The sequence below is a fragment of the Gymnoscopelus braueri genome, assembly GCF_963280865.1.
Source record: "Gymnoscopelus braueri genome assembly, chromosome: 7".
NCBI lineage: Eukaryota > Metazoa > Chordata > Actinopteri > Myctophiformes > Myctophidae > Gymnoscopelus > Gymnoscopelus braueri.
The window spans coordinates 52860061-52876248 of NC_137608.1; the positions used below are offsets into that span (position 1 = coordinate 52860061).

Below are 16188 nucleotides of genomic sequence, written 5' to 3' on the forward strand. Positions count from 1 at the left end.
TATGAGACTGGAGTTCCTGGGATGTCCCCTACCTGGTGGGTGTCTGTCTCTCTGTCTCTCTGTCTCTCTCTAAAGCTTAATGGTTTAGGGGCCAAAATAAATTTCTGATCTTGTGTGATATCATGAACCATCCAGATCTCTCAGGTATTTAGTTTAGTTTTTATGCTCCACATATCTGGAACAAACTCCCAGTAAACTGCAGATCTGCTGACACTCTTATTTCTTTTAAAACACAACTAAAGATCTTTCTGCCACTGCTTTTGATGATTGAGTTACTACCTCATGCCCTCTTAGGATGCCCGCCAACATTTTATTATTATTTTTATTACTGCTTTTACCTGCTTATGGTTTTATTAATGACGTTGTGAACCTCTAGATGAGGGTGTGTATGGTGGCTGTGTTGTTATCCACACTGTACACATGAAGCATTTGTTGACGTTGACGTTGCGTTTTGTCCCTCTCAGACCCAGCCAGCAGCGCCCCCTGGAGACAGAATGAGGTAACTCCAGTGGACTATCTGGAGTTCAAACACCACAGCTACACAGACATGGTGATGGTGAGTAGGACACTTGTAGATCTGCTGTTTTTGACCAGCCAAAGTATGAAATAGGGTTAGAGTGGTTGAACTGATTGTTGATGCTATCTTAAAGGTAGGGTAAGTGATATGTTTTGGTTAAAACAAGAAGTTTTTTGTTAAAAGGTTAAAGCTCTGTATTGGGATAGTATCATAGAGTGTTTGTTCAGTAACAAGAGTCTCTTTAGTTTTAGTCCAGTTTTAGTTGACTAAATTTAGACTAAAATGTATTTGGCGGGCCGTGATGGCGTCGTAAAGACTGATTTGTAGACCGATTTGTAGACCAGATGTCTTTTAGTTCTACTGGATCTCTTCTCCACTAGTCCTCCCTAATATTTTTTTGTCTAGTTTTTATTTGTCTACGAAATTGGCAATATATTTAGTTTCGTTTTTAGTTTTATCATAGGTTTATTTCGTTTTTATTTAAGTAACTTGAGTAACCTTTCAGGATTCAAATTAAAAAATATAAAAAGTAGCTGATCTACAAGCTAAAAAGTGTTTATGAATGACCGTCTTGCAGCTGATGAAGGCGGTGAATGAAGAGTGTCCAAACATCACCAGCATCTACAGTCTGGGGCGGAGCTCCAAGGGGCTGGACATCATCGCCATGGTGATCTCTGGCAACCCCACAGAACATGAGATAGGTGGGTGTCTGTCTGTCTGTCCGTCCGTCCGTCTGTCTGTCTGTAAGAGGACCTCAATGGAAATAAGTCCTGGACTTTATTGTATTATATGATTGATTGATTGATTGATTGATTTTTCTTTATTTAAGTGTCATGCTTCCAAGCAAGCCCAGCCCATATGGACTTACAGGACACTTTTACGTTTCATTTGACATGAACAATGAACCGACATAATAATTCACAAACAATGAACAAACGAATAACAAACTAAAACACTCAAGCTTCATGAACATGGCAGATTACATAAACACAACTTAAAATACAACGTTGGGCCTGTTACCTCACATCTTAACAGGAGAGCGGACATGAACCTATTTGAAAATATGAGATTGTCTATTGTCTTCTACTCCAGGCTCCAGAAACAAAATGTGCCGTCTTAAATACCTCATAATTAAACAACCACTCCAACCTCTGGCCATCATCTTCCCAGAATAGCTCAGGTTTTTGTTTTGCATTACATCAAATACAGTAAAGGAACCCTCAAATCCTCATACAGAGTACAGAACATAAAATGGAATTCATCTTTCAGGTCACATACATTGCATATCCTATTCTCTTCTGGCACAGCTGAGAACCGACCTATACCTCAATAGCAAGAGGCAGGATACCAGCTCTCAGCTGAGCACACAATGACCGCTGGTTTCTGGTTAAAAAGGATTTGACACAGGACTCAGTACCAAAACACTGCTTAATCTGGACATATGATCTAAGTCCTTATATCCTCCAATTGTTTTATCTTATGACTTTTCAGATGCACTAAACTAAACATCTCACACCATGTGACCACAACGTGTTTTTTTTCTTCTCCTCAGGCGAGCCGGAGTTCCGCTTCACGGCGGGTCTCCACGGCAACGAGGCGGTGGGCCGCGAGATGCTCCTCCTCCTCATGCAGTACCTGTGTAAGGAGTACAAGGACCGCAACCCCCGCGCCACCAGGCTGGTGGAGGGGGTCCGCATACACCTGGTGCCCTCGCTCAACCCCGACGGGCACGAGGAGGCCTTTGAAGCGGTCAGTGTGTGAGAGCCACCATAAACTAGAGGAGTTTTCTTTTGATGAAGCGAGAACGAGAAGCGAATTATATTGCTTGGCACAGGGGTCTTCAACAGGGGGTCCGGGACCCCTAGGGGGTCCTCAGAGCTACTATAGGGGGTCCGCCAAATCTTTGTGTGATGGAATGTTTTTTTTACATTAACCACTTGAACCCTAGCATCCCTATTCTGATGATGAAGCTATCTATGAAATCTATGAAAAAGTTTCATCTGCAACACAATTGTAAACAATGTGATGGAGGTATAATAGATCAGCTATTTTCGAATCCCCAAAAAGTGAAACACGTCCCTCATTGCTGGTCACGTGGTGTTTTCCAGGGGTCAGAGTTGAGCGGGTGGTCCACGGGTCACTTCACCGACGAGGGCTTTGACATCTTCCAGAACTTCCCTGACCTCAGCAAAACCCTGTGGGACGCCGAGGACAAGGGCATGGTGCCCAAACTCGTTGCCAACCACCATGTGCCCATTCCACTGGACCTGGAGACCAACAGCTCCGTAAGAGTGTGTGTGTGTGTGTGTGTGTGTGTGTGTGTGTGTGTGTGTGTGTGTGTGTGTGTGTGTGTGTGTGTGTGTGTGTGTGTGTGTGTGTGTGTGTGTGTGTGTGTGTGTGTGTGTGTGAGTGTGTGTGTGTGTGTGTGTGTGTGTGTGTTTATGCGAGCATACGGTTAGGGCTGTCACGATTAGGAATTCTTTTTTGAAGATTAATTGTCATAGAAATATTTGCGATTAGCGATTTAATTATGTGGCTTTTAGGCCTTGTAAACAAAAGTTGCACGGCGGCAGATATGACAAGAACTGAAATACACAAAGAAATGAATGACAATGACTGATAATGATCAAAATAAATTATGTATTATGGCCAAAATACGCCATATTTAATATGTTATACTCATTTGTTACAAAATTGTGGAAATAGCCGATCTACAAGCTTGTCGGCTATTTCCACTAGTTTTGAAAATGTTTCCAAATCTATGAACCTTTCTCGCCATGGAAACGATTATCAAAAGGTTTTTATGATTATCTAAAATAATTGCGATCAGGCGATTATTTTGATTTGAAAATTTTATTGGAGGATAAACCCCTTGAGATGCAGCATCTCGTCTTCCAGGGGGTCCTCAGGCACAACACACAAACACTGACACAAAACAATCACATAACATACAACAACAACAAAACATACACATAAGGGCTCTCACACCATCCCAGACCAGTCTACATCTGTTATGCCATAATAAAAATAATAATAAAAATGAAAAGATAAAATAATAATAAAACAATCAATTCTGAAATCAAATTCAACAAGAATACATGGCAACATATGTCATTTCCAGTCCGAAGCCAAAACCCATAACCCCCCAAGCCGACTCCGCGAACCCCGATTGTCTTTCCGTTAAGCCAACTTTATGAGTTTAAAAGCAAGAACAGTTAGATTTTAGGGAATCAAGCAGAGATATTTTGAAAACAGAAAATGAAATAATTGATCTAAGTGAAGTGGATAAATTGTTCCAATCAGAAGGTGCTTTAAACTTAAAAGAACGTCTCCCAATTTCTTTGTTTATACCGACAGGTACCTCAAAAACAGGTTGTTGTGTATGTCTTAATGGGTATCTTGAACTGAACGGACGTAAAAGCTCTTTCAAATAAGAAGGATAATTAAAGTAAATACATTTAAAAACAAAAAGCAACCAATGAAAATGTCTCCTATCATGAGGAGATAACCAGTTTAACGTATCATACAGAACACAGTGATGTGTACTGTAAGGACACCGGAGTACAAATCTACATATATTATTGTAAACTACATTTAACGAATGAAGATGTGTCTCAGAGGTGTTCTGATAAATGATGTCACAATAGTCAATGATAGGAAGTAGAAGCTGCTGAACAATATGTTTTCTTATTTGAAAAGTAAAACAGTTTATTGATCTATACATTAATCTGAGACCATTATTTACTTTACTCCTAAGAGAATCGATATGGGGCTTAAAAGAAAATTCCGAATCTAACCAAAGGCCTAAGTATTTGAATGTTTCCACTGTTTTAAGGGGAGAGCCATCTGTAAAAAAAATAGATAATTCAGAGGATGTACGATTAAGAAAATACCGAGTACCAAACACCATGCTGCACGACTTCTGCTTGTTTAATATAAGATTATTATTTAAAAGCCATTTTTGAACCAGATTGAATTCCGTTTGCAAGGAGCTTTGAATTTTGGATATATCACAATCAGATGTATAAATAGCTGTGTCATCAGCATATAACTGTATGGAGCAATTTGTACATATTTTGGGAAGATCATTAATGAAAATGGAAAAAAGTAAAGGACCTAAGATTGATCCTTGTGGTACACCCTTTTCCATCACCAAGAAATCCGATTTAACATCATTAAAAGAAACACACTGACGACGATTATGAAGGTAGGAACTAAACCAAAGTAATGCCTGTCGAGAAAGGCCAAAATCATAAAGTTTATCCAAAAGAAGATAATGATCAACTAAATCAAAAGCCTTAGATAAATCAATAAAAATAGAACCTAATAATTTACTCTTATCTAAGGCGGAGTATACATCATCCGAAAATTTAACAAGAGCAGTAGTAGTGGAGAAATTGGAGCGGAAACCTGACTGAAATGGGGATAAAATATTGAGATCATTAATATATTTAGATAATTGATTATAAATGAGCTTTTCAAATATTTTTGCCATTGAACAGATAATAGAAATGGGTCTATAATTATTAACTTCTAAAGGATCACCACCTTTAAAAAGTGGAGTGACCTTTGCACATTTCCAGATTGATGGAAGTTGACAAGTTGATAGGGACAAATTAAATAAATCTGCAAGAGGGAAGATGAGAACTTGAGAAGCTAATTTAATAAACTTGGCCTCTAATCCGTCTGGACCAGAGGCACATCCAACCTTAAGTTCTGAAATAACTTGTGAAATTTCTGTAGGTAATATTCGTCTAAATGAAAATGAACCATTAATAGGACTACTAACATGATTATTTAAATAAGGAGAATCAAAAGAATAAGAATTACTAACAGAGGAAAAAAAACGATTAAACACATCAGAGATAAGAGCAGGGTCATGGACAACTTCATCATTTACACGAATCTGAGGAACAGAGTTTTTCTTTGGTTTAAGAATACTATTCAACTTATTCCAAAACTGTTTGGGATTTTTGAAATCTTGAGAAAGTCCATTCCTATGAAAATTAGCCTTGGCATTTCTAGTCTGAGTCTTACAAATATTTCTCAAATGTTTATAAGAGTCCCAGTCAACTGGGTCCCTAGTAGATCTGTATTTTGCCCAAGCCGTATCTCTACGTTTAAAGAGACCTATGAGATCTGAGTTGATCCATGGTAAATGTCTACCTTTAACTCTTACTGTTTTCCAAGGAGCGTGTTTATCAATAACTCTGACAAATTCATCTAAAAGAAAGTTCGACGCATCCTCAACAAAAGGAATCAACTGAAACCTATTCCAGTCCACTGAAACAACATCCTGAATAAAATTATCTGTATTTATGTTTCTACACTGTCTCATATTTATATATTTTGGAGGAAGACGGGGAATTCTTATCTTCCAAACACAAAATATTCCAGAATGGTCACTAAAACAATCGGAGAGGACCCCTGATTTAACAATCCTATCTGGATGTGAAACAAATATTAAATCTAATAGTGTTGATGTTGTTTCAGTAACTCTGGTCGGCTCAGTGATAAGTTGAGTTAAGTTTATGTTGTCAAATAATTTCTTCTCATTTGAAGAGAAACGAGGAAGCCAGTTCCAATTAAAGTCCCCTAAAAAGATTAATTCCAAGGGACAATTTAGAGAGTTGATTGTGGACAGTATAGATCTAATAGTTTCCACAGGAGCCGATGGGGGCCTATAAAAATTACCTATGATCAACTGCTTGTTTTGATGAAAAATTAACTTAACAAAAAGACAATCAAAATTCACAGAATCAACCCGGGGAACCACAAGTTCCGACCCCAGACTAGAAATGACATATGTTGCCACACCACCTCCTGCTCTATCTCTATCTGTTCTATACAAAACATAGTCATTTATCTGGATTTCTTCATCAGATATAATACTACTTAACATAGTTTCTGAAAGAGTGATAACATTAGGCTTATATGTAGCTGCCCAGACTCTCAACTCGTCAATCTTTGGAATAACGCTTCTGATATTAAAATGGATAATTTTTAAACCTTTAACTGTATTCATGTTTTAAATCAGAAAAATAATAATAATAACAATTGCATGCAGACATAGGTCAGGTGGAGGGATGAACAATGGAGAGAGCCACACAAAAACACTACACTCAAATACACATCTACAAGGACAAAAGACAAACACAAATCTAACAAAACAACGAATAAACAAAATGTCTTCATCCCCAAATGACGAAGACTGCAGATTAATACACTGCTGAAGGAACAGTGCATTATGAACAAAAACCTACCTCTCATATTTTAGAGAGGCTCCTAAGTTCTTTTACATGTACGTCTAAACTTATGAACTTAAACCTTAAGGTAGCAGATGCAGGTAAGTAGGTGAGTGACAGAAGGGATCCAATTATGGCCCCTGCTGCACAACAACAATCAAAGTTGAACCTCTGGTGCCCTCTTGGGATAATAATAGAGAAACAAGATTCAACCTCTAGCATCCTAATTAGGTTACAAAGGTAGTTGTAACTGAGGTAGAAAATAATGAAAATAATGAAAAAATAATGAAAAAATAATGAAAAAGATGTAATTGTGACCACCAGGAAAAAAGTTTAGTTCAATTTATTTCATTAAATGTAATACTTTGTGCAAGCAGTAATCTCCCTCAATAAACAAACGGATTGAAAGAAACTCCTACTAAAGGCACATACAAACTCTCCCATATTGACAGAAAGGTTCTAGTTATGGTCCCTACTGCTCCTTAACAAACAACTCTCTAAATAAGCCAATTTATAGCTTCCCATGACTATATGTGACAAAGTAGAAAATTAATTTCAGTGGGAGAGAGAAAGCGAGAGGAGAAAGAGAGAGAGAGAGAGGGGAAAAAAAAAAAAAAAAAAAAAAAAAAAAAAAAAGAGAAGTCATGAATCAGAGAAAGACAAACAAAAAGTTATGGCCTGGCTCTAGTTGTGAACCGAAACGAAAAAATAAATAAAAAGCACGACTGAGCACTGTGACCATGTATGTGCGAGTCGTGGGTGCGCGTTTGTGCAAGCACGCGCTATACAGTCAATCAACGTCCATATGTAAATTGTAATTTTGTGAATATGTATGTATGTGTGTGTGTGTGTGTGCGTGCGTGTGTGAACCCATATTCAATAGGCAATGGCATAACTTGCGTGGGTAAGTTCAGCAGGGAGTCAGTACAGATAAGCAGATGGGGGCTCTGTGTGTGTGCGTGTGCGTGTGCGTGTGCGTGTGCGCGCGTCTCACTCTGTCTATGTCCGTAGTACTGGACTGTTCTGTAACCATGCATGTGTGTGCGCACTGTGCGTAAAGCTGCACTCCAAAGTGGCCACAGGCCACGGTTTAATCCTCACCAGCAGAGAAGAGTGAATCGTAGAATTTCTGGGCTTCCTCCGGGCAATCGAACACGCTCCTTCGTCCCTCATGGACCACCCGTAGGCTGCCGTTGTCTTGCGTAGATATCTTGACATTCTTTTTCCAAAAGGAGTGCTTCACCTCGGCAAATGAGGCTCGCTTTTTAGCGACGCTGGCTGGCAGATCGGGGAAGAGTAATATAATATTCTCACGGAACTTGTTTTGATCTCTTCTGCGCCTCAGGGCACGCTCTTTATCCTGGAGATAATGAAATCTCACGATGAAGACCCGTGGCTTGGATCCAGACGCTGTATTGCGGGGAGGTCCTATGCGGTGAGCTGCGTCCAAGGTCGGGGGGGTGGTGAAGCAATCTCCCAAGGCCTCCACAAAGAAGTCGGCCATGAACTTGACCGGGTCTGAACCCTCCGTTTGTTCCGGGATACCGACGACCCTCAAATTGAAGCGTCTACCGCGCCGTTCCATGTCTAATAATTTAGACTTCATTTGTTCATTGTCTGACTGTAGTAGAGAACATGATACCTCTAGCGCCGTAATACGGTCACTATGATCAGACAATGTAGTCTCCATATCAGTCAGCTTAACGGCGTGGGAGGCCGTGGTCTTTTTGATGTCATCCAGCATGGCCGTGATTGGCTTTAGTGCATCATCGAGTGTCTTTTTAAGAGTTGTGATTAAAGTAGCACCCAGTTCCTCAATTAGAACAGTGCGAAGTTTCTCCAACTCGGGTGATAGCACAACGGTAGTTTTGCTGCGGGTAGCCATGGTGCATCCAAAAACACGTGTACAGGATCACAAACTTAGAGTTATACACCCTTTTCTTTTGTTTCTTACTTCTATCTCTTTCCTTTTGTTATCTCTTTCCTTTTGTTAAAACTGAGTGAAAGTTTAAGGTTTTTGCCCGGGTTAGTCCATTATATAATAAATAAAGCTTAGGAGCGTCTCACGCTGCGTCTTCACTCACATGCTCAACCGGACGTGACGGGATCCTCAGAGCTACTGTCTGCCTGATTATGCAGTAATTGTTGACAGGTCTAACATACATATGGAGGCTGACCAGGTCTAACATACATATGGAGGCTGACCTGTCAGGCATCATGGTGTTCCATCCACAGATCGCCGTGGAGACCAGAGCCATCATCTCCTGGATGAAGAGCCACCCCTTCGTCCTGGGAGCCAACCTGCAGGGAGGAGAGAGGCTGGTGGCCTATCCCTACGACAACCACCGCCTCAGCCTCAGCACCACCGCCTCACACACCCCTCACAGCCGCAGGAAGAGACAGTACGTCTGTCTGTCTGTCTGTCTGTCTGTCTGTCTGTCTGTCTGTCTGTCTGTCTGTCTGTCTGTCTGTCTGTCTGTCTGTCTGTCTGCCTGCAAGTCTGCCTGTCTATCTGTCTGCCTGTCTGTCTGTCTGTCTGTCTGTCTGCAAGTCTGCCTGTCTGTCTGTCTGCCTGTATGTCTGTCTGTCTGTCTGTGTGTCTGTCTGCCTGTCTGCAAGTCTGCCTGTCTGTCTGTCTGCCTGTCTGTCTGTCTGTCTGTGTGTCTGTCTGTGTGTCTGTCTGTCTGTCTGCAAGTCTGCCTGTCTGTCTGTGTGTCTGTCTGTCTGTCTGTCTGTCTGTCTGTCTGTCTGTCTGTCTGTCTGTCTGTCTGTCTGCCTGCCTGTCTGTCTGTCTGTGTGTCTGTCTGTCTGTCTGTCTGTCTGTCTGTCTGTCTGTCTGTCTGTCTGTCTGTCTGTCTGTCTGTCTGTCTGTCTGTCTGTCTGTCTGTCTGTCTGTCTGTCTGTCTGCAAGTCTGCCTGTCTGTCTGTCTGTGTGTCTGTCTGTCTGTCTGTCTGTCTGTCTGTGTGTCTGTCTGTCTGTCTGTCTGTCTGTCTGTCTGTCTGTCTGTCTGTCTGTCTGTCTGTCTGTCTGTCTGCCTGTCTGCCTGTCTGCCTGTCTGTCTGTCTGTCTGTCTGTCTGTCTGTCTGCCTGTCTGCCTGCCTGCCTGGTTTATTGAAGAGATGAGTCATGGACATTATGCCATGTGAGCTAAAGAGCCCCATCAGCTTCCCCTTCTTTTATGTCCTCAATCACACATAAACAACCAGAACAATATTTGGACGTTGACCTATGAAGCATATCCTATTCCAGGAAACACATCATCAATTATCACAAAACATCATTCAAATATTGCAACGGATTAAGGAGAATGTCCTCTTTCCCTGCCAGTTCCTTAGCCCTAAAAGTCGGGCTGACCCGTTGGTCCGCATCCTGTCATCCATCTCTCTCCCAGAGATGTGCTTGGCTAAATATATCCTTCTGGTGCTCATTCAAAGCCTTTCATTGCTCATGTTTACAACTGCATCGTACCTTCCTTTATCCTGTGCTCAGGCCCCAAAGCCACTCTGACTATAATATTGTTACATGTCTGTCATGTTTCCATAACACTGTCTGTCTGTCTGTCTGTGTGTCTGTCTGTCTGTGTGTCTGTCTGTGTGTCTGTCTGTGTGTCTGTGTGTCTGTCTGTCTGTCTGTCTGTCTGTCTGTCTGTCTGTCTGTCTGTCTGTCTGTCTGTCTGTCTGTCTGTCTGTCTGTCTGTCTGTCTGTCTGTGTGTCTGTGTGTCTGTCTGTCTGTCTGTCTGTCTGTCTGCCTGTCTATTTGTCGGTCTCTCTCCTGTTTATGATTCTTCTCTTCATTTCTCCATCATTCTCCTTGTGAGCTGCATAACAAAGATTCTAAATCTTTAACCACATGAACCCTAGCATCCACATGAAGCCTAGCATCCACATGAACCCTAGCATCCTGGTCTGTAGTCCGTACATAGCCAGACGATCAGAGATTTCCGCCTGGTGATACATCTGGGAAATCTAAATTCATTGAATTTCCTTCAGGATGCCAGAGAAACCCAGCAGTAACAAAGCTTTGAAAAACAATCCTGATACCATCCGATATGAAGCATGGCCCCTGTAGTCTTCATATTGGTTCTGTGAAGCTTTCACACTGTTTCACTAATCACACATTAGGACTTGGTCATACATATTTTTCAGTCAGATTTCATTTAGTTTTAATGTGAATGTATGTCTGACCATACATCTTGTAGGTGTAAATCTCTGGTATTCTGGCTATGAGAGACTAACATCCCTATTCTGGACCTGTATGTCATAATAGGCAAACATTCAGCAAAAACAGCACAGGGGGGGAAAAGGAGTAGAGGCCCCTGGGGGACCCCGGTCATACAAAGTATAGGGTTTAAGTGGTCGGTCACTTGTTCTTCTTCTCAGGTACGAGGAGGAGGAGAGCTTCGATGTGACAGAGTGGGGGAGGGGCTACGACGAGGAGCGTCCCGAGGAGGACTGGAGGAGCAGAGGCTACGTGGATCCCGAGCAGGAGTGGCGAGAGCGCGGCTACGACCGGGGATACGAGCGCGGCTACGACCCCGCCTACGAACGCCGCCGATACGAACAGGGGGGGCAGGACCGCCGATACGACCAAGGACAGGGTTACAATCAGGGACAGGGGTATGTCAAAATGTGTCAGAAATAAATACAAAAAGAATTACAAATAATTAAGAAAATATATATTTTTTACACAGAATGAAATGTTTTATAGTCATGAATGATTCACCAGGAGCCTAGATAGCTTTGTTCCAGGCTTAAAATAATAAATATAAATATTTTGGGCTGAATGAATGGAATCTGTGGGACCAGAGCCGGTAAACAAAATGGCCGCCACTGCTATGCTTTATTTGCCATATGAAGAAGTATAAAGAAAATGTGTTCTGTCTGTTTTTGTTTTTGTTTTATATTGAACCCTACAGGTACGACCATGGACAGGGGTATGATCACGGACAGGGGTACGATCAAGATCCCGGACAGGGGTACGGACACGAACCCGAACACGGACACGGGTACGAACACGAACAACAAGGCTACGGACACAGAGAGGAAGAGGAGGATGACCGAGGGAGAGGAGGAGGAGGAGAAGGACGCACGGAGGCCGTTGAAGACGAGCCCAGAGCCATCCCAGACGAGTCTCTGTTCAGGTGGCTGGCCATCTCCTACGCCTCCACCCACCTGACCATGACACACACCTACCACGGCTCCTGCCACGGGGACAACGCCGCCGGCGGCCTGGGCATCGTGCAGCGGGCCAAGTGGAAGCCCGTCAGCGGCAGTAAGGAGGCCATTTTGTTTTGTAGTTTAATGCAGGCAGTGCCGGCTTAGTGGAAGGGCTTTAGGTGCTGCAGCACAGGGCACCAACTTTGGGGGGGGGGGCACCATACGGCGGGGCAAAAGTGAAAGAAGACTTAAATATCGCCGCAAGAGCGCCGAAATTCAGAAGTAATGGCTGCTGAAGGATCGTTAAAAAGTTGAAACAGGGCCAGCTATTGCGCCGCTGACAAAACGGTCCGGGAGGAGGTGGGGGGGGGCACCAGATGGGTCGTAGTACCGGGCACCACGAAGGGTTAATCCGCCCCTGCATGCGAGCTGAACGATACATCCAATTTATGCAGCGTTTTTCTGGGTACTCAGTCACTTTACTAAACAAAACAACTTTACTAAGAAAATAACTAGATAAACGGTAACAAGCTAAACAAACAAAATCAAAAACTGGGGGTTCTTCAACTGAAAAAAGTTTGAGAACGTACTGCACTAGTTTGAAGATAATATGGTATCTTTCTGTGGTCTCTTGTTTTATTGTTACACGTCAGGGACTACGGATGAAAATGGGCATTCTTATATATAGATATATTTACACCTCATTCTTAACTTTACAATACTGTACTGTATGTTTTGAATTCCCTGTTCATTAATGCATGTACTTTCCTTCTCAAACAAAAAGCTAAACATTTATAATGGCACCCCCTGGTGGTCCAGTTAGTGCAGTGCAAATTCTGAAGCTGGGATGTCCCTGTCTGTCTAACTACAGTATTTCTCTCTCTCCCCCTGTCTCTCCCCCCCTCTATCTCCCCCTCTGTCTGTCTCCCCCTCTGTCTGTCTCCCCCTCTGTCTGTCTGTCTGTCTCTCTGTCTGTCTGTCTCCTCAGGTATGAATGATTTCAGCTACCTGCACACCAACTGTTTTGAGTTGTCTGTGTTCCTGGGCTGTGATAAGTTTCCTCATCAGAGTGAACTGTCTTATGAATGGGCCAAGAACAGAGAGGCCATGCTGACCTTCATAGAACAGGTGGGTCATTATGTTGGGTGTGAATTGTTTCGTATTGTACTGTTTGATCCTGTATGTAAGAAAAATAAAAAGGCATGAGTCTTACTGTATCTACTTTTGCTACAACTACCCTACCTAAAAAGAACAGGTGGGTCATCAATGGGCCTAATGCAGAAACCGTTTTGTTAATAATAGTAATCATTGCTATAGAGCAGGGGCCTTCAACAGGGACCCCGGGACCCCTAGGGCGTCCTACAGGGGGGCCGCCAAATCTTTGTGTGATAAGAACCTTTTTTTAGATCGGCTATTTACTAGCCTGGTTCCAGATAAATCTGCCATTGCAAAAAAATTGTCCTTCAGTGATATTAGTCTGGCCATGCCAGGCTAGCTATTTACGGCTTTGGTGTGGAGGTAAAAAAAGAGTAGACCAAGAACAGAGGTCAAGTTTACTAAGTATTGAATGTTTAAGTGGTTAAATGTCTGAAAATAGTAGAGTGTATTAACTGTAACTGACCTACTGTTCCAGATGTTATTGTCACCTCTGTAACTGACCTACTGTTCCAGATGTTATTGTCACCTCTGTAACTGACCTACTGGTCCAGATGTTAGTCACCTCTGTAACTGACCTACTGTTCCAGATGTTATTGTCACCTCTGTAACTGACCTACTGTTCCAGATGTTATTGTCACCTCTGTAACTGACCTACTGTTCCAGATGTTATTGTCACCTCTGTAACTGACCTACTGTTCCAGATGTTATTGTCACCTCTGTAACTGACCTACTGTTCCAGATGTTATTGTCACCTCTGTAACTGACCTACTGTTCCAGATGTTATTGTCACCTCTGTAACTGACCTACTGTTCCAGATGTTATTGTCACCTCTGTAACTGACCTACTGGTCCAGATGTTATTGTAACCTCTGTAACTGACCTACTGTTCCTTGTGCGTTGGACCCAGGTGCATCGTGGGATCCGGGGCATCGTGAAGGACCAGGATGGAAACGCCATCGTAAACGCCACCATCTCTGTAGAGGGCGTCAACCATGACGTTACCACATGTTAGTTATCCTTCTATCAATGCAGAAACCTCTGTGTCTGTCTGTCTGTCTGTCTGTCTGTAAATGTGACACAAAATAGACACGTAGATGTAGAATATGTAGAATATACTATGTATTAGAGCCCAACAAACCTATTGGTTGGGCCGATATATGGGGCATTATTTCTCCTCTCTATCCCTCGCAGCAGCATGCACACTTATGGGGCCAGAGCCTTCTCCATCAAGAGAGAGTTCCATCATTTAAACTATTTAACTTTAAGCCGTCATCCTCTGTGTTTTCTCACAACATCTAAAAATAAGTTTTATTTTATCTTATTGTTCTCTGAACCAGTACAAACCCTCTCTGTTCCTTCTATGCATCTCTAGCTCCAACCGGGGACTACTGGCGTCTGCTGAACCCTGGGGAGTACAAAGTGACGGTCCGCGCTGAGGGCTTCTCCTCCATGACCAAGCTGTGTGTGGTGGGCTACGAGCCAGGAGCCACGGCCTGCAGCTTCAACCTGGCCAAGTCCAACTGGGACCGCATCAAAGCTGTGAGTCTGTTACACCTGGGCTGAGTCCCAATGGACTCACTCCTTCACTAGCCCCTACTCCCTCCCTATGAGGACTATTATAGTGAAACCTGGCATAAACATCATGCCAGTATCATGGTCAGTATCATGTCAGTATCATGTCAGTATCATGGTCAGTATCATGGCTAGTATCATGGTCAGTATCATGTCAGTATCATGTCAGTATCATGGTCAGTATCATGGCTAGTATCATGGTCAGTATCATGGTCAGTATCATGTCAGTATCATGTCAGTATCATGGTCAGTATCATGGCTAGTATCATGGTCAGTATCATGTCAGTATCATGTCAGTATCATGTCAGTATCATGGTCAGTATCATGGCTAGTATCATGTCAGTATCATGTCAGTATCATGGTCAGTATCATGGCTAGTATCATGGTCAGTATCATGGTCAGTATCATGTCAGTATCATGTCAGTATCATGTCAGTATCATGGTCAGTATCATGGCTAGTATCATGTCAGTATCATGCCAGTATCATGTCAGTATCATGTCAGTATCATGGTCAGTATCATGGTCAGTATCATGTCAGTATCATGTCAGTATGGTCAGTATCATGGCTAGTATCATGTCAGTATCATGTCAGTATCATGGTCAGTATCATGGCTAGTATCATGTCAGTATCATGGTCAGTATCAGTATCATGGTCAGTATCATGCCAGCATCATGGTCAGTATCATGCCAGTATCATGGTCAATATCATGCCAGCATCATGGTCAGTATCATGCCAGCATCATGGTCAGTATCATGCCAGTATCATGGTCAATATCATGCCAGCATCATAGTCAGTATCATGCCAGCATCATGGTCAGTATCATGGCTAGTATCATGTCAGTATCATCAATTTTGTGTGTGAGGGGGGTGAAAGGGAGAGAGAACCTAAAACGAGTAATCTGATGCTGAACAGACCAGCATTAGCCCCTCCTTCTCTGCCAGTCTCTTAACAACCAACCTGCCCACAGATCATGGCCCTGCACGGCAACAAGCCCATCCGTCTGGTCGGCAACGGCCACGGCAGGAGGCAGCAGACGTCCAACGTGGTGAACAGGCGCGTGACGCTGAGCGGCGGACAGGCCACGGACCCCGAGGCGCGCCGCGAGCGAGTGAGAAAGATCAAGATGGCCCGCCAGCAGCGGCTGAGGCAACGGCAGCGACTGATGATGTCCACCACCACCACGTTGCCCCCCACCACCACCACCACGGTGCCCACCACGCCACAGACCACCACGTCCTGGTACGACTCGTGGGTCATAGGGGAGGGGCAGTCGTCGACGCCCGGCGGGTTCACAGACTCCATCTTGGATTACAACTACGAGTACAAGATAGATGACTATTGAAAAGTACACGCTAATGCACACGTGATCACTAGTGCACACATGATCTCTAGTGCACACGTGATCACATGATCTCTAGTGCACACGTGATCACATGATCACTAGTGCACACGTGATCACATGATCACTAGTGCACACGTGATCACATGATCACTAGTGCACACGTGATCACATGATCACTAGTGCACACACGATCACA

At 43.1% G+C, this 16188-nt stretch overlaps 2 protein-coding genes across 3 annotated transcripts in view; one reads left to right on the top strand and one right to left on the bottom strand.

Moving 5' to 3' along the window:
• Positions 1-15992, top strand: part of aebp1b (AE binding protein 1b) — a gene marked incomplete at its 3' end in the record, with an annotated part of 39925 nt that extends 23933 nt beyond the window's left edge. For both annotated transcript variants that reach the window (XM_080432482.1, XM_080432481.1), the window contains exons 14-24: positions 465-556; positions 1095-1218; positions 2070-2266; positions 2626-2802; positions 8998-9164; positions 11144-11380; positions 11680-12035; positions 12909-13048; positions 13985-14084; positions 14450-14616; positions 15618-15992. In XM_080432482.1, coding sequence (XP_080288608.1) covers positions 465-556; positions 1095-1218; positions 2070-2266; positions 2626-2802; positions 8998-9164; positions 11144-11380; positions 11680-12035; positions 12909-13048; positions 13985-14084; positions 14450-14616; positions 15618-15992 — 2132 coding nt within the window. The remainder of the gene's footprint in view (positions 1-464; positions 557-1094; positions 1219-2069; positions 2267-2625; positions 2803-8997; positions 9165-11143; positions 11381-11679; positions 12036-12908; positions 13049-13984; positions 14085-14449; positions 14617-15617) is intronic.
• Positions 1-16188, bottom strand: part of LOC308089138 (HLA class II histocompatibility antigen, DO beta chain-like) — a gene marked incomplete at its 3' end in the record, with an annotated part of 282785 nt that overhangs the window by 90707 nt on the left and 175890 nt on the right. The gene's annotated exons all lie outside the window — the stretch shown is intronic.